Consider the following 21,887-nt stretch of genomic DNA (forward strand, 5'->3'; position numbering starts at 1 on the left):
AGAGTCTGGGTGGAGGGCAAGTGGTGCTTCTTCTAAAGCCTCTTGTGTTTTAAGCTAGAAATGGAGGCAGGGGTTGCGATCCGGCTGGGGAAGGCCATCAAGGTATATGCAGTAGAGACCTGTCAACAGGTGCTCAAGTCAGCTGCGTGTCCATAAGCCTGCCAGCAGAGGGCGCGGGGTGACCACAGCGCACAGGCACAGGGCCCTGCGGTTGTCGGACACCAGTATGAGCTCTGAGCATCGGCCTGAGTGGCACTTGGGGCAGGAAGGGGCCAGGGCGGGGGAAAGAGGTAATGGTGCCCTTGGCCAGTCAGGGCAGAGGGAAGGTGGGGACAGGCAGCCTCCAGCAGAGTATGTGATGGTCCCTCGGGACACCTTGGCCAGAAATTGGAGACTCCCAGGCCTGGTGGGTCATGGGACTGGCTGGGCTTCTGAGATGGGCTGGACAAATGGACTTTTAGAGCAGAGCGGCCACCAGTGACCACTGTGCAGAAGAAATGTCTGCCAATCAACTCTTGAGCAGACCAAAGTATTTAACCTGATGTATGAGAGGCTAAAGGGAGACCCTGGGAACCTGGAGGCCTGGGATTTGGGGCTACCTATGGGGCATTTCTCTGTCATTCCAGGCCACCTCCTCTCTCTGGCTGTGATTTCATCCTTCTGAAAAGTGAGGAGTCAACTGTATCTCTCAGTTCTGATATTCTAGGTTCTGTAGAAGATACGGTGGTCTTGCTTGTCTGCTGTCCTCTCCTTTTGCCAGCATTCTTCATTCTCCTGGCTGCAGTGACTGGCTCAGGGAATTGTCTCACAACTCAAACTGGACCCACGACATTTGTTGAAAGTGTCGGGAAATAGGGACTTTTTTTCCTGGGGTTCAGCAGTGTTTGCTAAAATGATGGAAGGTAAGTCTGAAGCCCTTAGCGGTCATATTTACCTCCACATAAGGACACCCTCAGGAAAAAATAAATTCCAACAGCAGCAGAAAATTGATAACTGGAGAAATGATGCTAATGGATCATCTGAATCTTAGACCCAGCTAGTTCAGTCTGCTTTATGCTGTTGCCCCAGCCAAGGCACTTCTTAGACTAAATTGGTTTTAACTTGAAACCACAGAATCCTAATATAAAGTTTAAGAACTAAAACACTCTTGAAGAGTTGTGACAATGACTTGAAAGCAATAGGGGTAGAATTTACCTATTCATATTTCAAAAAAAATAATTGCATAGGTAAAGAAGAAAAAAAATTGGAGTTTTAGTTGGCTACAAATCTATGATCTCTGTAGATCATAAGATGCTGCCAAAGAGAGGTAGCAGAAAAGATTGTGGGGATTGAGAACTACACTGTAGGGGATGGAGCCATGTACACGTAAGAGATGGGGGATGGGGCCATGTATGCATAAGAGATGGGAGATGGAGCCGTGTATGCGTAAGAGATGGGTGGTGCATGTCTAAGGATCCAGTCAACGGTAGCTATTGGATTGCTGCTTCACCCTTGAAGCCACAGCTGAGCACCAAGACCATTACTCACAGGAAAAGTGGCCACTGTGGTGGCAAGGACTCCTGAGTGGAGGCTGATCCCCCTGCTAGGGTGGCTGGCTGCTCAGTCCCTTCCAGTTCTAGGATTCTCTGACTTTCAGGGTTCAGAGCTTCTCTGACTTGAAGCTTGAAATCAGTATCACTGAATCAATGTTACCAGGTCCAGCAATTAAGTCTACAGAGAAGCCCTGCTGTGTGTGCCTCTATGCGTGGAGGTATGTGCTGTCACCTGTCCATGTGACGAGGCAGGAGCCCTGCCTGGGGACCTTACCTGGGCAGGCGGCCCTCTGGAGTTAGGAGGGCAGGGTGTGAGGGCTAGGAGGTCTATCTTCAAATGGCACTGACCATCCCTCTCTTGCCAGGCTCCTAAGATGAGCCGAGCAAGCAACATGGGGTGCCTAGAAGCAGCAGAAAGCCCCCTAGACACCTGAGGGGCGGGTGGCAGGAGGCCTGCTCATCCTGGCTCTAGTGGGAAGGGGCCAGCTGACGAGAGACTAAGGGCCATTCCCAGAGCCTCAAGCTCCCGACATGGAGGTGGCTGACACCAAGTCCCACCAGAGGAGGAGGTTTGGACCCTTCCTGTCTCAAAACTAGATGAGTCTTGGAACTGGAGACAGCTGGTCCTGCAGATGAGGGCCAAGAAGAGGGGTGGGAAGAGGGCGAGGACCGGAGCAGACCAACACTTCTAATTAAAAAGCCAGAGTCCCAGCGGTTTTCTCCGGTTGTTATGGTTTTGTTTTGTCCTGATGTAACATTAGCTTTTTCTCCAGTTTCTTTACCTTTGCAAGGTGGGTAACAATTGATGGTTCTGCATGTAAAGCACCTCTCACAATACTTGACCCATAACAGGCCCTTTGTTAGAGGGAGCTCTTTTAATTATGATGGTGCTACTGAAAACATTGATCTTATGCTCTCAGACCTGAGCATCGTGGAGAAATGTTACTCTCAATTCCCTCACCTATGTTGGACAAGACCATTTTCATAAATGCTCAGGAAAAGGAAGAGCCCACTTCACCAAAGGCAGCCAAGCTGACCATCAACAAGAGCCTGGAGATAGTGGCCCAGAGGCCAGCAAGCATGGGCCAGCAGGAAGTGGTTTCTGACTGACTGAGTGTGACCTGGCCATCTGAGCTGCCTCTGGCCCGGGCCACTGTCTCCAGCCGACCAGGTCCTACTTCGAGACCAGGTCCTACCTCGATCTCCTGCTCCAGGGTGAGCTGCCGCTCCAGGCTGCACTCCACCATCTCTGTGGTCACCGGCAGATTGTCTGGCAGCTTCAGACAGCGCTGGATCATCACAGGGTTGCAGCCGTTCAGGAACTGGTAGCCAAACATGCGGTCTTCCTGCCAGTGATTCATGACCCGCTCTGTGAGGAGAGAACTGCAGCTCAGCCTGAGCTCTGAGCCAGGCTGAGGTCGTCCTGATGCAGACCAAGGGCCAGAGTCCCAGCTGGTACTCTCTTCCAGGTGTTCACTGGACAGCCCACCATGCCAAACTTCTTGACCACTCAGTCAGGCCAGGGCACCACCCCATCCTCCCTGAGCTAGCCTTTAGTGGCTCAGAAGCAACAAAAATAGACAAATGAGACTGTATCAAATTAAAAAGCTTCTGCATGCAAAGGAAACAACAGAGTGAAAAGTCAACCTACAGAACAGGAGAAAAGGTTTGCAAACCATATATCCTATAGGGGCTACTCTTCAAAATATATAAGGAATTCCTACGGCTCAATAGCAAAACACCAATAACCTGATTAAAAGGGGGCAAAGGATTTGAACAGACATTTCTCTGAAAAAGGTATAGAGATAGCCAGCAGGCATATGACAAAATGCTCAACATTACTAATCATCAGCAAAATGCAAATCAAACCCCCATGAGCTGCCACCTCACACCTGTCAGGACACTATTATTATCACTTTTTAAAGGCAAGTACTGGTGAGGCCGTGGAGGAGATGGAGCCCTTGTGCAGAGTTGGTGGGAAGGCAGGATGCACAGCTGTCATGAGGAACAGTGTGGAGCTTCCTCAAAAAGGTCAAAATAGAATGACCACGTGACCCAGCAATCCTAGCTCTGGTTATTCATCCTAAAGAATTGAAATCAGGATCTTGAAGAGATATCTGCATCCCCATGTTCATTGCAGCACAATCCGTAACAGCCAATATGTGGAAACCATGTACATGCTCATTTACAGAGGGATGAAGAAAATGTGGTGTATATATCCAATGGAATACTATTCAGCATTAAAAAGAAGTATATGTGCAGTATATCACAGCATAGATGAACCTGGAGGACATTACGCTCAATGAAAAGAGCCAGTCACCAAAGGACAAATACTGCATGATTCTACTTACAGGAAAAGTCGAAATTAGTCACACTCATAGAATCAAAGAGCAGCATAGGGACTTCCCTGGCAGTCCAGTGATTAAGATTTTGCCTTCCAGTGCGGGGAGGGGGGAAGGTATGAGTTCAATCCCTGGTCAGGGAGCTAAGATTCCCATATGCCTTATGGCCAAATAACCAAAACATAAAACAGAAACAATATTGCAAAATATTCAATAAAAACTTTTTAAATGGTCCACATTAAAAAAAAATCTTGAAAACATCTATACAGAAAGCAGCATAGCATGGTGGTGGTTGGGAGGGGCGGGGGGCTTAGTAATCCATGAGCATGAAGTTTCAATCAAGCAAGATGAATAGGTTCTAGAGATCTGCTGTGCAACACTGTACCTACAGAAAGAAAAAGAGCCCAGGTCCTGTGCCCAGGAAGGAGGGGGGACCGGGATGCAGGAGAAGGAGGGGAGCAGGGGGACAACCTAGGGAGGAGTCGGTGAAGGCAGCTGTTCCCTGTGCTTGCTTCCTGACTGTCTCCTAACTTTTCTGTTGCTGCATGGTCCATCCTATGCCATCTCTGGCAGGTATACGATGCTACTGCTCTACCAAACACATCCTGGTCCAAAGGAACCCATTGTTGCTTTCATGTAAATGCTTAAAAAACCACTCTAACTCCTGCCTTTTTTTTTTTTTTTTTTTTGGTTAAGAAGCATAAAAAATGATTTACGTAAAGAAAACATTCTGATATTTTCAAGACTTTTGATGGCGGAATGAGGTTGAGGGTGCTCAGCCTTGAACATCCAAGGAGTGGAAACCTCTGGCCAGGGGAGTGGTCCCCAGGAGAGGGCACTGTGTGGGTGCAGGCGGTGCCAGCCTGGGGGACAAGGAGGGCCCGGACTGGAGCAGGGGGGTCAGCCCTTTCCCATGTCCAGGCAAGGCTCCCCCAGCACCACGAGAGTGCCCCAAAACACACTCACCAGAAATAGTGTTGCTGATCCTGACAAAGATTTTCTCAAAGTCGGCGAAGTCGCTCCAGGACGACTGGAACATGTGCATGAAACGGTTGATGAACAGGTTCTCCATCCTGCAGATCGAGACATGGTGGCCCCCTCGCACGCGCTCTGGCCTTGCCTCCCCTGAGAGTCCCTTTGCACCTGGGTCTCACAGCGCCTCGAGGGGCCTTGAACCCGGGGCAGCTCCAAGGCGCAGCTGACTGGCCTTGTGGAAAGCAGGACGAAACTGGCACGCATGCCCATGTGCTTCCTCTGCACTCCCTTCAGAAGGAGCCCAGTGGCCTGCCCTCAGCAATAGTCTACAGTGCTCATGCCTCCATTCAGGCATCAGACTTGCTGCTTCCCCCTATGAAGGCAAGCTTCCAGGGACTGAGCACTGTTGTTTCCTCTGCAGCTGCTCTCCTGGGTCTCCTGGATTTGGGAGGATGAGCAGTTCGGTGGAGCATGGCCATCCTTCACTGTCTGCCTAACTCTGGCTCTCTGCCTGGTGCTGAGGAGGACACAGCTTCCAAATACTCATTACACAGGACAGCAAAGTAACCCAGGATAGGAGCTTACTAAACTCAAAAGGCGGGCTGCAGGCAACAAGGAGAGAGATCTGAGAGGCCTGAGCAACCCGGGGGACTTCCTGGAGGAGGCAGGTGTGGGATGGGTGGGGAAAGGTGGAGAAGGCAGGAAGGGGTATCCCAGGCTTTCCTACGTAACCTAGGCAAGGTGCAGGACGGAGCTGTGGGAACCCTGGCCAGCGCTCACGGCGGCGGTGGCGGCCTCATTTCCCTCTCTGGCACACGCAGCTGAGAATGACGAGCAGTCACCCTGCTTCCTTCCTGCCGGCCAGTCTTCCAGGGTCCAGGCCTCCCCACCGCCTCTGTCTCTTTGATCCTGAGTTGGTGGTGTTGGCATGTGTGGTCTCCCCATTTGGAGTGCCGTGTGCCCCTCTTTCTCCTCCTCCTGAGCATATGGGGTGAATGTTTCCAGAGGGCTTGACTAGTGAACCCCACTTCTCTTCTGATCTCGTGAAGCTTCCCCTCTCCCATAGGCCTGTGATGCTACTTCCACGTCGCTGATGGCAGGTTATGTACAAACACATTCACATGAAAACCTGCCTGCTGCCCACGCACCAGGAGGGTGAGGTGGGTCTGCATTGCTCCGCTGGGCCTGGGCTCCGGGCAACAGTGGGCTCAGGGTGCATGGTCATAGCATAGTCAGGGCCCGGGGTGGGGGGCCTTGCCGGTGCTCCTCCAGTGGGCTGCCTGTCCTGCCCACCCATCTTCCCCAAGGGCGCCTCCCCCAGAAAGCAGCCCTTATGGAGAGGCCCCAGCCCTCTCCTTGCATTTACTCCTGGGGCAGTGGGCTGGCGGGGACTGAGCATGTCCACAAAGATCTGGGAATCCCAGAGCCTCCTCACGCCTTCCAAGGACTGAGGTTTGGGTGTTTTGTCTGGAGTGAACCTGGCTGATGGGTACAGAGGGCTCTGAACAGCATTGTGGTGGGGGGCAGAGGGTGGGTAGGGACACCTGTGAGCATGCAGGAGGGCAGCAAGTTCCAGCGACCAAAGATGGGGACTCAGCAGACAAGCGGCAGGCTCTGGGGTCCCTTCTGGCTCTGCTGGTCCCAGGAAAGGCTTGATGCAGAAAAGGACACCCCTGCCTGAAGACTCCTGTCCGGGTCCTGCCACGGTTTAGCAAATGCTGCTCTTGTTGGTCCTGGACACCTGGAGGCCTGGGAGCCCACTCTGCTCGAGGGCAGGTCCTGGGGCCACGAGGCCAATGACCTCAGCGAGTTAGAGGAATCAGCTGCCTATGGATGGTTGATACACTGCGAGGCCTGGAATGTGCTAGAGCACAGCCTGGGCTGTGGTGGCGCACAGTAAGTGCTCAGCGCCTCGGAGCCTGAGGAGAACCCTGGTGTCACTCTGTCTATTATCACCAGCAATGATCCCAGCCCTTCATGGGGAAGGGGCGCTTTTACCCACATGCTTGCTGTACGCACATGCTTGTTGCAGCCTCTCCACTGCAGGCAGGCCTCCAGCAATGCCCCCAGCTAAGCTTCTACCAGCCGTGTTCCTCCTTCCTCACCCAGCATCCAGCCCTCCTCCTCCAACCCTCTTTGTTAGCTGAGCTTCCTGGGACAGGAATCCTTGTTAAGGTGGAGGACTAAACCTCTGATGCTCTCTGGTGTCTGGAGAGGCCTTCCCAGGCCTGTACAATCCTCCCTGCCTGGAGGATGGCCCAGCGCCACACATTGCCCTGGAAAGAGGTCTTGGACCCCGGGGCACCCTGTGGGGGGTTGGGAGTGTGTCACAGCCCCACGTGGGTCACGGGTCTCCCTAGCTGGTCTCTTTGACCTTAAAACAGAAGGCTGGCACTGAACACAGGGTGGGGTGTGGTAGGACTACCCAGAGGAAGCCAGAGATCCAGGAAGAAGAGGAGTTAGGAGGAAAATTATTTGCAAGTCATCTATAGGCAAAGTATTGTTACATACTCACAGACAACTGGATATTAGGGACTTTAAAGACGTGTTATCACACAGAGCAGAACCCGCGGCCAAAGAGGGCACACAGCCAGGTGACAGCAAGGACAGGTAATGGCGCAGCCAGGTCAAAACAGAACCAGATATAGAGACAGCCAGGCGGGACTCACATGGCACTGCCTGCTGGCCTGGGCTGGGCACCAGCTGTGGGCCCTGCACTGACAGAGGCGGGAGCTCCTGCTTCCTCCGCCCCCTCCACCCCTTTCCTTCTTTGAACAGCTTCTCCATTTCCCATTTCATGGTTTTGCTCTTTGGGGTGGGGGGCCAAGCTTACTGAACAGGGCCAGCCCCGTTCCAGGCAGAGCAGGTGGCTCCGAGGAAACTTGCCAGTTACCCAGAATGGTGCAGAAACCGAGCTGTCCAAAGGCAGAGGTTCAAGAGGGAAGAGCCCTGAAGATCTCCTCCCTGGGTCTGTTTTCCATAGTAAACGCCGGCGAGGTTAGCTGAGGGCAGAGTGGTGCCTCTATGGAGGGAGCTGCGGGGAGGCAGGCCAGGGCCCAGGTCGGGTCAGATCAGGGACCTTCAGGTCAGTAGGGCTGCCACGTGCAGTGTGGGCAGCTTTTCCCCTCTGACCACAGAGGGGATGGGCCAGAGGGTCTTGGAGCCCCAGCTCCACTGCTGGGGTCTGGACACAAGAATCCTGAGTGGGGCTGGAGTCTATATGCAAGCCCAGGCCAGGGCCAAAGAGGACAGTTGAGATGGATGCAGGTCGCCAAGCCTGGCTGAAGATCCTAGCCCCATCTCTTCCCAGAAGTGTGGTTTCAGGCAAATCTTTAACTTTCTGTGCCCAGTGTCCTCGTCCATGAAATGGGTATAATGATTGTCCCTGCCTCACGGGGCTGACATGATATACAAAAAAGCACTGGTATGTAAAATGAGTTCAACAAATATTAGTGACTAGCACCCTGGTCATCACTTACTGCTAATATTAATATTAAAGTCTGTAGCCTTAAGCTGTGGTGTTCTGGGGGGACCACTGGATAAGCTCACAATCCAGGCTATGGCACAGCACTTGCCCCCTCCTTCCTGGGGCCCTGCTGTCTAATTCACTCATCCCTTTCTTGCTTCACACTCAGTTCACCAAGGAATCTGTATGTACTGGTTCCTCTTTGCTTCCTCGCCTCTGCTGTCCCTGAGTGCTCTCCTCCAGGACACTGGGCATCACATCCTAGTCACTGTATCCACAGAGTCAGCTCTAAACTCCCCTCACCTCCCCAAAGCATCTGACAAACCAACTTCTCTTTCCTTGACACTGAAACACTGACCCCCATGGACCTCATCCCTGGTGAGGGTGCTTCAAACCCTTAGTCCTGCAGCCTCATCCCAGTAAAGGCTGGGATCCTTGCCCCATTCCCTGCACTGGCAGCCTCATTCCCACTTCCCCACACAGGCCCCCAGCTCCAGTCCTCACAGTCATGGAGTTGTCACCACCCTGAATGCCACCCCTCTCCTCCTCCAATCAGCCTGGTGAACTCCTATACATCCTTCAAGACCCAGGTCGGGCTTCCCTCTTAGAAAGCTCTTTCCTGATGCTGCCTCCTCAGAGCTCCCTCCCTGCCTCCTGCTTCCCCAGTGCTCCTTTCCTAAGGAATATCCATCACATGCCATCGCGATGAGCCGCACGCGGCTCTGCCTCCACTAGACTGTGAGCTTCTTGGACTGCTTTTGATGCATCTCAGGCCCCCACTCCCAGGAGCTCAATAAACATTTGTCAAAGGGCGAGCAGCAGATGGCCTTCTCTGGGCCAGCTTCCACGGGGGTGGAGGGAGCCCAGGGGAGCCAGCAGACGGGCCGTGACAGAGCCTCAGGTGGCAGCTCCCTGGCCAGTCTCCTTCCTGCACTCAGGAAGGAGAAGGAGGTCCCCCAGTCACCCAGAATGGAGCCACTGGAGGCCACACCCCTACAGAGTGCTAGGCCTCCCCACAGCGGCAGTGCCTGCGTGACTTCATTTCAGTCTCAACAATCCTAGCAGTTAGGCAGCATCGGCCTTACTTTATAGTCAGAGAACTTTAAAGTCAGGAAACTTAAAAACTTCTCCCAAGATGGCACAGCTAGAATCTGAAATGGCCACTGCTTTCCAGGCTCTAGATAAGGTGACCCCTTGCTTGTAAAGGGTACTTAGAGATGAGTTAACATTTGTTATAATTTTAAGAGATTAATAGCTTCCCCCCCACCCGGGTCGCCATGAAGGTTAAAGCAGACAATTCTATGGAGAAAGCACCCATACCTACAGCCTGGCACTGACTTGGGGCGTGGTAAGCGTCAGGCCCTTATTACTTTCTTCCTCCCAGAGACGCAGCCTCAGGAAGACAGATGAACTGGGTCTCTCTGATATTAGGGGTTCCCTGCAGAGCTTGCTGGTCAGGCTGCATGTGTCTGTGTAGGGTTTTTCTTAAATGTCCCCAGGAGCAAGACCTGGGGGTGTGGCCTCCCACCCTTTCTTTACAGAAGTGCAGAAGTTCAACCACATGAGGCAACTTCTTGAGGGGAGAAGCTGTGCAACCAAGCACACGTTGCCACAGAGGCTAACTAAATGAACCTGTCTGCCTCCTGGTTACGCCAACCCAAGGCGAGGGCCCACCTGGGGAAACTCTCGCCCTGGCGGTAGGGACTGGCTGGCACCAGGAGGCGCGGAAGCTCCTCAGGGCAGTCCAAGGCTTGGTCAGGGAGCACATCCATGGATTTAGGGTTTTCCAGATTTGCATGACTGGGAGAATTCCCTAAAGTGTCAGTGTAAAGATTCAAAGACCCCTCCACTAGCCCCGGGGTGGGCCTGGGGCTCCATGTTGGTAACCAGCACCCGAGGAGTCTTTGAAAACCGTCAGTAATTCAGCTGCCAAGAAGGAGCACAGAAGTCAGATCTCTGCCATTTATCAGCAGGAGCTATCGGGCAAATATCTGACTTCCTTCTTCTGCAGATTCCTCAACTGCAGAATGAGGTTAAGAACTGTGCCCACTTCATGGGGCTGCAGTGAAAGATGAACAGAAATGCGCGTGAGCCATCTGGCATGCTGGCCTTTATTACTGCAGGACCCTGCCAGTTAGGGGACAGCTTACGCCTTGTCTACCCTGGAACGGGTCCACGGGGAGACGAGGCACTCCAAGTAAAGACCCTCACTCTGGGCTGGAAACAGGTCAGTTTGGCATCTAGAGTCCTGTGCGCTGTGACTTTGTTTAGATACAGGTTCCCCGGGGATTGCGCATTCAGGATCCATGCTATGACCAAGAGGTAATCAAGTGATTTGGGACGAGTTGCTCAGCAGAGCTGCTCCCTCAGCCCAAGAGCCCCATGAGGGGAGGAATGGGAGTCCCGCCTCCGGCCGCAGCTGCTCAAGTTCTCACACACTTACGCTTTGGAGTAGTTCAGAACAAAGTCCACTCCTTTCTCACTATCGAACTGGATATCTCGGGGTAAGTCCTTGTGGCATTTGGCATCGATACTCAGTGGGAAGCCAGGGTTCCACTCCATCCATCTGAGTGTGAAAGAGGAGGAGAAAAAACAGAATTCAATGTCTGGCCTCTGGACCGGCCCCTCAGGCTGAAGGCTGCCTATCAGGTGACCACGCTGTGGCTGAGTGTGCCCGGTGAGGTACTGGGATGCCTCCCACGGTCTGGTAGCCCCCCACCTTGCTGGGTCCTGAGCCTCCCAGTGGGAGGCCTGAGGTCTCCTAAACCTGAGGCTAGGCTTCCAGCAGAGGACTGGAAGGTAGGGGCATACAGAGAGCATCAGAAGACCTCATTTTTTTGAGGTGACATTCAAGGGCGATGCCCGCAGCCCAGAGCTGCCTTGCTGCTCACTGGAGTTGGAAGTGATGTAGGCTGTCCCCACATCTGACCTGGATGTCCAAGTCTCACCAGCTTGGTCAACACCCTTGTACTGTGTGTGGTGGTCAGGGGAAAGGGGACAGTGGTCATGCCTTCACACATGGGGCACAGGCAGCAGGGTGGTTGGCAAGGACCTCCAGGCACAGACAGCTGCCAATAGCGGGTTCAGACATTGCTACAGTCAAAGAGCTCCCCTCAAACACAGGCCCTGTACTCTACCCCACCAAAGTCTTTAGAGTCTGTTATCCTTGAAATTTATTCTGCAGCATTAAAATTTTTTTTCCCCATGTCTCACGGTTTGTGGAGTCTTAGTTCCCCAACAAGGGATCAAACCCAGCCCCTTGCAGTGGAAGCTCAGAGTCTTAATCACTGCACTGCCAGAGAGTTCTCTAAGTCTTTTAAAAATTTTGTTTACTACAGAAGCAAACTAAACAAAAAATCTGTTAACTTCTTTAGGGCAGGGAGAACGATCTTATACTTGTTTAAAAACAAAAATTTACGTTCTGGGATTTCAGCTTTTCCATTTGTAGTCCTAATTATCTTTCCTTTTTAATCTCTCTTATGAGAGGGAAGTAAAACACTGAGTGTACAGGTCATTAAAAAGCCTTACGGCCCTTTAATATCATGTTGCATTTTTACTGTCACAAAAATTCCCAGTGTTTTTTGAGGCGTTCTGCGCAGGTGCACAAGGGCCGAGAGGAGCTATTCCACATTCAAGGTCAGGAGGGGCGACCTCGTCCAAGGTAAGGAGCAGCGGCTGCGCTTTGCTGGAGCAGCCGTGAAGAGATACCCCACGTCCAAGGTACGAGAAACCCAAGTAAGATGGTAGGTGTTGCGAGAGGGCATCAGAGGGCAGACACACTGAAACCATAATCACAGAAAACTAGCCAATCTAATCACACGGACCACAGCTTGTCTAACTCAGTGAAACTAAGCCATGCCATGTGGGGCCACCCAAGACGGGCAGGTCATGGTGGAGAGGTCTGACAGAATATGGTCCACTGGAGAAGGGAAGGGCAAATCACTTCAGTATTCTTGCCTTAAGAACCCCATGAACAGTATGAAAAAGCAAAATGATAGGATACTAAAAGAGGAACTCCCCAGGTCGGTAGGTGCCCAATATGCTACTGGAGATCAAAGGAGAAATAACTCCAGAAAGAATGAAGGGATGGCACCAAAGCAAAAACAGTACCCAGCTGTGGATGTGACTGGTGATAGAAGCAAGGTCCTATGCTGTAAAGAGCAATATTGCATAAGAACCTGGAATGCCAGGTCCATGAATCAAGGCAAATTGGAAGTGGTCAAACAAGAGATGGCAAAAGTGAATGTCGACATTCTAGAAATCAGCAAACTAAAATGGACTGGAATGGGTGAATTTAACTCAGATGACCATTATATCTACTACTGCGGGCAGGAATCCCTTAGAAGAAATTGAGTAGCCATCATGGTCAACAAAAGAGTCCGAAATGCAGTACTTGGATGCAATCTCAAAAACAACAGAATGATCTCTGTTCATTTCCAAGGCAAACCATTCAATATCACAGTAATTCAAGCCTATGCCCCAACCAGTAACACTGAAGAAGCTGAAGTTGAACAGTTCTATGAAGACCTACAAGACCTTTTAGAACGAACACCCAAAAAAGATGTCCTTTTCATTATACGGGACTGGAATGCAAAAGTAGGAAGTCAAGAAACATCTGGAGTAACAGGCAAATTTGGCCTTGGAATATGGAATGAAGCAGGGAAAGTGTTAAAAGTGTTTTGCCAAGAGAACATACTGGTCATAGCAAACACTCTCTTCCAACAACACAAGAGAAGACTCTACACATGGACATCACCAGATGGTCAACACTGAAATCAGATTGATTATATTCTTTTCAGCCAAAGATGGAGAAGCTCTATACAGTCAACAAAAACAAGACCAGGAGCTGACTGTGGCTCAGATCACGAACTCCTTATTGCCAAATTCAGACTTAAATTGAAGAAAGTATGGAAAACCACTAGACCATTCAGGTATGACCTAAATCAAATCCCTTATGATTATACAGTGGAAATGAGAAACAGATTTAAGGGACAAGATCTGATAGACAGAGTGCCTGATGAACTATGGACAGAGGTTCGTGACATTGTACAGGAGACAGGGATCAAGACCATCCCCATGGAAAAGAAATGCAAAAAAGCAAAATGGCTGTCTGAAGAGGCCTTACAAATAGCTGTGAAAAGAAGAGAAGCGAAAAGCAAAGGAGAAAAGGAAAGATATAAGCATCTGAATGCAGAGTTCCAAAGAATAGCAAGGAGAGATAAGAAAGCCTTCCTCAGCGATCAATGCAAAGAAATAGAGGAAAAGGACAGAATGGGAAAGACTAAGGATCTCTTCAAGAAAATTAGAGATACCAAGGGAACATTTCATGCAAAGATGGGCTCGATAAAGGACAGAAATGGTATGGACCTAACAGAAGCAGAAGACATTAAGAAGAGGTGGCAAGAATATACAGAAGAACTGTACAAAAAAGATTTTCATGACCCAGATAATCACGATGGTGTGATCACTTACCTGGAGCCAGACATCCTGAAATGTGAAGTCAAGTGGGCCTTAGAAAGCATCACTACGAACAAAGCTAGTGGAGATGATGGAATTCCAGTTGAGCTATTTCAAATCCTGAAAGATGATGCTGTGAAAGTGCTGCACTCAATATGCCAGCAAATTTGGAAAACTCAGCAGTGGCCACAGGACTGGAAAAGGTCAGTTTTCATTCCAATCCCAAAGAAAGTCAATGCCAAAGAATGTTCAAACTACCACATAATTGCACTCATCTCATACACTAGTAAAGTAATGCTCAAAATTCTCCAAGCCAGGCTTCAGCAATATGTGAACCATGAACTTCCAGATGTTGAAACTGGTTTTAGAAAAGGCAGAGGAACCAGAGATCAAATGGCCAACATCCACTGGATCATGGAAAAAGCAAGAGAATTCCAGAAAAACATCTATTTCTGCCTTATGGACTATGCCAAAGCCTTTGACTGTGTGGATCACAATAAACTGTGGAAAATTCTTCAAGAGATAAGAATACCAGACCATCTGACCTGCCTCTTGAGACATCTCTATGCAGATCAAGAAGCAACAGTTAGAACTGGACATGGAACAACAGACTGGTTCCAAATAGGAAAAGGAGTACGTAACGGCTGTATATTGTCACCCTGCTCCTTTAACTTCTATGCAGAGTACATCATGAGAAATGCTGGGCTGGAAGAAGCACAAGCTGGAATCAAGATTGCCGGGAGAAATATCAATGACCTCAGATATGCAGATGACACCATCCTTATGGCAGAAATTGAAGAGGAACTAAAAAGCCTCTTGGTGAAAGTGAAAGAGGAGAGTGAAAAAGTTGGCTTCAAGCTCAACATTCAGAAAACTAAGATCATGGCATCTGGTCCCATCACTTCATGGCAAATAGATGGGGAAACAGTGGAAACAGTGTCAGACTTTATTTTTCTGGGCTCCAAAATGACTGCAGATGGTGACTGCAGCAATGAAATTAAAAGACGCCTACTCCTTGGAAGGAAAGTTATGACCAACCTAGACAGCATATTCAAAAGCAGAGACATTACTTTGCCAACAAAGGTCCATCTACTCAAGGCTATGATTTTTCCAGTGGTCATGTATGGATGTGAGAGTTGGACTGTGAAGAAGGCTGAGAGCCGAAGAATTGGTGCTTTTGAACTGTGGTGTTGGAGAAGACTCTTGAGAGTCCCTTGGACTGCAAGGAGATCCAACCAGTCCATCCGAAAGGAGACCAGTCCTGGGTATTCATTGGAAGGACTGATGTTGAAGCTGAAACTCCCATACTTTGGCCACCTCATGTGAAGAGTTGACTCATCGGAAAGGACCCTGATGCTGGGAGGGATTTGGGGCAGGAGGAGAAGAGGACAACAGAGGATGAGATGGCTGAATGGCATCACTGACTCAATGCACATGAGTTTGGGTGAACTCTGGGAGTTGGTGATGGACAGGGAGGCCTGGCGTGCTGCGATTCATGGGGTTGCAAAGAGTCGGACACCAGTGAGTGACTAACTGAACTGTTTGTCCAGTAAGCCTCTCATTATTATCATTAGAGGTGAACAGGAAATGGATATGAGCACTCTTATAATCACTCAGGGTGCATTTGAAAAGTGTTTTCTGTTGCATAGAACCTTATATTTCCTGCTGTTGGTTTACTTACAACGTTCTCTTTTCCTAGACATTAAGGAGCCTTCTGTTTTTGTTGTTTGTATTAACACCAATGCTGGGACATTAACCAGACTAAAAATGTGGGTGAATGCACAAATATCAACCGATTTATTGATTTTTTCCTTTGTTTTAAAAAATGATTCAAGGCATCTCCTATATATTTCTAAAACTAAGACAGTCATCTGGTAGCCCCACTGGTATTAACTACCAATTGTGGGCACATGCATGCTCAATCGCTCAGTCATGTTTGACTCTTTGCAACTCCGTGGACTGTAGTCCACCAGGCTCTTCTGTCCATGGGGTTTTTCAGGCAATAATACAGGAGTGGGTTGCTATTTCCTCCTCCAGGGGATCTTTCCGACCCAGGGATTGAACCCCCCTATCCTGTGTCTCCTGCACTGGCAAGCAAATTCTTTATCACTGTGCCACCAATTACTGTTGGTCAAGTCAATTTAAACATTACTAAACATTTTCTCTTAGGCACTGGAAGTCCAAGGGCTCTAATCAATTTTAAGAGCTTAGTGGAGCTGGATTTTTTTCAGTATGCGAGCACTGAGCCAATGAGGGGAGAGGTGCCAGGTAATGCATTCCCAGTTTTTTTAAGTGCAGAGTTTACCTGGAGCACGTTTCCTCAGGACCTCCCTGACTCCCGCTGACCCCAGCCTCCGAAATGCTTCCGCCTCGGGCAGTCATGAGACCGCAGCCTCTCGGTGCATGGAGACAGTGCGGTCTGCCAGCCAGTTTACAGCTGGCACCTGAACCAAACGCTTATGTTCCTTCCACTCAAGGCCTGGTGCCCGAGAGACCTGGCAGGCTGACCTGGGCAAGGCCCAAAGACAGCCATAGATAAGTAGGCAAAGAGAAACCACACTCCATTGGGAAGACCATGTTGAACAACCAATCGGAAGGAAAAAGCAGAAAAGACATTTAATTTCTTAAAAAAGAGAGAGAGCTAGAGAGGTCTTAAGGAGATGTAATTAGAATCTAAAAAGACTTTGTGCAACCATAACACATGATTTCTGAACTGAAAATTCCATAGAAAAATGGGAAGAGAATACTAGTCACTGTGAGATCTGATCAGTCTCCTGGAAGACAAAGTCTATTCATTATCTGATTGTTGAGCACCTGTTATATGACAGGAACTGCCCTGTGCCAAATGGAAGAAACTGTAACACCGATATACACAGAAATGGAAGCCATAGAAAAAAACACAGGAGACACGGAAATTGGGTATAGAGGCTTTGATATGTGGAGAGCCAGAGTTCCAAAGGACAGAGAGTAATATCTGGAGGAGTAAAAATCAAAGAAATTGGAGAAAAACTTCCTTAAGCTGCTGTTGCTGCTAAGTCGCTTCAGTCGTGTCTGACTCTGTGCGACCCCATAGACAGCAGCCCACCAGGCTCCCCCATCCCTGGGACTCTCCAGGCAAGAACGCTGGAGTGGGTTGCCATTTCCTTCTCCAATGCATGAAAGTGAAAAGTGAAAGTGAAGTCACTCAGTCGTGTATGACTCTTAGCGACCCCATGGACTACAGCCCACCAGGCTCCTCCGTCCATGGGATTTTCCAGGCAGGAGTACTGGAGTGGGGTGTCATTGCCTTCTCCGTCCTTAAGCTGAAGAGACCTCAATTTTCTGAGTAAATCCTATACAGAAAAAAATAACAAAGGAAGAAAAAGACATTCCTAGATATATTCTGATTATATTGTAAATGCCAAATAGGAGAAAGTTGGAGGAAGGAGGGGAGCAGAAGGAAGGGATATAGAGGAGGAGAGCTGCTCCTACCAACTCACAAGCTTCTGGAAAAGGAAACTAAGGAACTAGCATTAGGCTTCCTATTGGCCACAGTGATGGCAGGGAGGCAGTGTCAGCTGTTTAACGCACATTGTTTAGATCATTATTTAAGCCTCTTACATCAAGTCTAGGAATTCGTGAGGGCAGGAGAAATACTTTTGTGGGGAGGGGTTGTGGGGACGAGCATGGACTGGGGCATCGCATTGCCTACTGTTTCATATATTAACTGAAAGTGCGCGTGTGAGCGCTCAGCTGCTCCAGTCTTCATCTATTAACTGAAAGCACGTGTGAGCGCTCAGCTGCTCCAGTCTTCATATATTAACTGAAAGTGCGCGTGTGAGCGCTCAGCTGCTCCAGTCGCGTCCAGCTCTTTGTGACGCCATGGACTGCAGTCCGGCGGGTTTCTCAGTTTGTGGGATTCTCCAGGCAAGAACACTGGAGTGGGCTGCCATGCCCTCCTCCAGGAGATCTTCCCAACTCAGGGATCTAATCTGCGTCTCCTGCCCCTCCTGTATTGCAAGAGGATTCTTTGCTGCTGAGCCACCAGGGAAGCCCCATATTAATTGAACAAGTTCAGCTAAACAGACATGATGTTAAAATGAACCATGAAGTTACTGTTTATCACAAAACAGTAGCAAATATATTGAACAAATAAATAAGCAAAGAGTGTTTATCAGAAAACAACATATTGAACAAATAAGAATATCAAAGGCATTTTCTAAAAAATTAAGACTTAGAAGGGATGTTCATCCTTGCTACTGTTCATCCTTGCTACATCATGTAAATAATGTAACTAAGAGACAAAAGTATCATCACTTTTATAACATGATCAAATAACCAGGCAATTAAAGAGACTCACTTAAATATAATTAGAACCAATAAAATAGTTCAGCAAGGTATCAATACAAAGTAAATAGTGAAAAATGAGTAATTCATCTTTATCCCAGCAATATTCATTTAAAATGGAAAACATATCCCACTTAGAATGGTAACAGCTACAGTTTCCGTTGGTATAAAGTGACTGGAAAGGTGAAAGCACTTCATGAATAAAAGTGGAAATTCCACTGAAGGACATCACATAGATCTAAGTGGGTGGAAAGATGGAACATTATTAAAATGCCAGCACGGGACACATTTATTTGTAATTCAAAGCAATTCTCATTATGAAAAACTGAAAAGAACAGTGAGATAGCAAAACAACCATTCACATTTATTAGAAAGTTCTGATCACCAAAAGATGATGCTGGGTCATGGGGTAGAAAAACAGACCCAAGAAAATAGCTAATCCTATGTAGCTAACAGCTAAAACTAGCTAACACTCACCCACTGCTTTCTGTGTGTCAAATACTCAATGTGTTTTCATAGTGTGACCTATTTCATTCAAAGCCCTAAGAGGTGGTCTTATCATTTCTTTCACTTCACAGATGGGGCAGTTGAGGCGCAAAGAGGCTGGACAGCTTTCACAGAGGCAGTAAGTGGGGCTGAGCCCAGGCATCAACTGCAGAGCTTGCGCACCCGCTTGTCACAGCAGCTCCGTGTGCCGTGGGGTCATCCCAAAGCAGCAGGAAGAAACTTATTACTTAACAAATGATACCAGAAACACTGACTCCAATTTCACATCATGTATAAAAGTACATAGCGGATGAATTAAAAGCCTAAAGTCAAGAACAAAATTATAAAAATATTAGAAAAATATGAGTACTTATGTAACCCTGGGATGGGGAGGGCCTGCTTAAGCAAAGCAGGAAACCCAAAAGTTACAAAGAAAAAGGATGCATATATTAAGAAAATAAAGAGCTGAAATCTGCGGCAAGAGCAACAGAAGATAAATGACATACACTATACATATAACAAAGGGATGCTATCCCAATATACGAAGACCCCTTTAGATTAATAATGAACTCATAGAAAAATAAAGTGTAGAAACAGGCAATTTGAACAAGAAGCAAAGCAGAGGCTAAACTCACCAGTGGTCAGAGGCATGCAGATTAAGACAGCAGTAGGCTCTTACTTCAGGATAAGGGCCTTTTGTTTTGTTAAAAATTTGAAAAATTGATGTCATCAGGCATTAGCGAAGGTATAGGTAATAGTATATTTCATATAACATTGGTGAGATTGAAAACTGCTGTAAAAGTTTGGGGAGAGAATTTTGTCATTATTTCTTAAAGTGACAAATGATGATGTGAGCCAGGTATGTGAGTTCTGGAAATTAATCTGACAGTAATTCGAGCACCAGTACATCAAGATGTTTGTATGAGGTTGCTTCTTGCAGCACTGGTTTTAATACAAAATATAATCCAGTATACAAATGGGAAACAAACTGAATGTCCATCAGTAGGAGAACGGCTGAATAAACTCTGACACCGTCACATAAAGCAAGAAACAGAGGCAACTTAAGGATGAGGAAAGCAGTGAGATGCTATTGCACATACATTATACTGACAAGGATGAAAATGTCTCAGGGTGTAAAGAGGGTGGATGACGTAGGGAAACAGCAACTCAGGAACAGCTCCTGGGGTGAAAACTGGCAGAAGCCCTTTGGAAAACAATAGGCAATATTTGGAAAACTTAACACGTGGTCTGCAACCCTGCGGTCCGCTCCTTTGTCTGTTCCCTGGAGCAACTCATTGAAGAAATCAGGAGCCAAGATGTATGAGGAGACTCATCGCACTGGGTTGTGACGGCCAGAAATGAAAGCCTTCCAACATGCCCACCAGCAGGGGAGTGGGGAGCACGATGGTATATTCACACGACGGTGTGCTACACATAGGCTACATGCAAGAGTACCGGAGTGGGGTGCCATTGCCTTCTCCGAAATGAATGGACGGCACCTATCAGTTGGCAGCTGTCTGCAACAGAATCACAGGGGAAGGAAAAGCAAGCCATGGAATGATTAGATTAAATGATGTAGACGAAAACCCACTGCACTCTAGTTTGCTCTGTGTGTGTGTGACTGTGCACCACACATGCGGTCACAGTGAGAGAACATGCGTGCTGCGTTATGCACTGCGTGGGCTTCTCCGTCTTCCAGCTTGGCTGAGTGAGTGAAGAGAACCAGCTGAATTTGCCAGCCTCTGATGTTCTGGAGACTATTCTTAGCTGTTAACTTTACTTTCAAACTCTTATCTGGAAGCCTGAGGGTTCATGTGAAAGAGGAACTCTAAGAATACGCAGACTGTGCAAAGTTCAGTGTTTCCTAAACGGAAACAGAGGAGGAGCTCTGAAAAGAACAGATGAGCAGAAAGAAGAAGAAAAATAATGATTAGATCTACGAAAGGAGCAGACAACCTCATCAGAATACCCTCTGCCCCGTGTCCCTGTGCGTTCGTGTGTGGTGTGTGCTCAGTCATGTCCGACTCTTTGCAACCCTATGGACTGTAGCCCACCAGGCTTCTCTAGACCCTGCCAAAGCCCCATCCCTATAAGATCAACACACCACTGAATCCACCTCTCCCTGGGGAAGGGGTGTTTCCCAAAGGAGCTTAACAGAGCCCTCCTTCTTCAGGACATTGAGGCCTACATCAAATTCTCTCGGGAACTCTTGGGTTAAAAAAGATCAACCAGGGATCATTACCCCAAAACATCTCAGAATTCTCAGTGCTTATGTGCACTGTGAACCTCCAGGAGGAGAATGTGATAAACAGTTTCCCAAACTTGTTTTACCATGGAACACTTTTCTGGAGAGAAAGTTTGGGGACCAATGCTCCAGGGTGCATTTTGGAAAATACTGGGTTAAGACAAAATGCCTGTTATAAGAATTAACATCTTAGCCAGAATTAGTGTGGAACTGATACAATCTGCTGTCCACTCTCTTAATTGCACATAAACTCGCAGATTCTCTGCTGCTGCTTAACTCACTGTAGCATAGGACTCCTCCTTCCTTCCACAAGCACGTGGAGTACTTGCTGTGGGGGCTTTCCGCTGTGGTTGAAATGGGAAGGGAAGGGGTATGAGAACAGCAATCCCCTAGGATGGGAACGGGCGGCACAGCGCTCTTGGACGATGCCTTGTGCGCTGCATCAAGCACAAAAGTCTCCAAGCTCACATGCTGCCTGAGCTGAGAGGCTTACTCACAAATATTCTACAAGTCGCAAATTCATAGATCCTTAACATTACACACGCACGCTCAGTTGCTCAGTTGTGTCCGACTCTTTGTGACCCCATGGACTGTAGCCCACCAGGCTCCTCTGTCCATGGTATTTTCCAGGCAAGAATACTGGAGTTGGTTGCCCTTTGGGTGATCTTCCTGAACCAGGGTCGAACCCACATCTCCTGTGTCTCCTGCATTGGCAGGCGTATTCTTCACCACTGTGCCACCTGGGAAGCCCTTTATTCTCCCATATGTGGTACTTAAATCATAAAAGTTTCATTAAAATTTTTTTACTATGAAAAAGAATATATAAACATATGTGTGTGTGCGTGTATATATATATATATATATGCACACACATACTCACATATGATAAATGCACAAAACATCTGTGTAAGCAACATCCAGATCAAGAATCAGAACATTGCCAGTAGCCTCAGCCCCCCTCATGCCCACTCAACCTCCCCAATCACCTCAACTTTATAATAATCACTTCCTGCTGCTATTTATTGTTTTACTGCTATACAAGTTTCCCTAAACAATAT

At 48.3% G+C, this 21,887-nt stretch overlaps 1 protein-coding gene across 2 annotated transcripts in view; it reads right to left on the reverse strand.

Annotated features, from left to right (window-relative positions):
* Positions 1–21,887, reverse strand: part of ALOX5 (arachidonate 5-lipoxygenase) — a 47,872-nt gene that overhangs the window by 14,316 nt on the left and 11,669 nt on the right. For both annotated transcript variants that reach the window (XM_070782259.1, XM_019954243.2), the window contains exons 4-6: positions 10,759–10,881; positions 4,841–4,947; positions 2,729–2,901 (exon numbers count right to left, since the gene is read on the reverse strand). In XM_070782259.1, the coding sequence (XP_070638360.1) occupies positions 2,729–2,901; positions 4,841–4,947; positions 10,759–10,881 (403 nt within the window). The remainder of the gene's footprint in view (positions 1–2,728; positions 2,902–4,840; positions 4,948–10,758; positions 10,882–21,887) is intronic.

Source organism: Bos indicus, chromosome 28, assembly GCF_029378745.1.
Source record: "Bos indicus isolate NIAB-ARS_2022 breed Sahiwal x Tharparkar chromosome 28, NIAB-ARS_B.indTharparkar_mat_pri_1.0, whole genome shotgun sequence".
Classification (NCBI taxonomy): Eukaryota; Metazoa; Chordata; class Mammalia; order Artiodactyla; family Bovidae; genus Bos; species Bos indicus.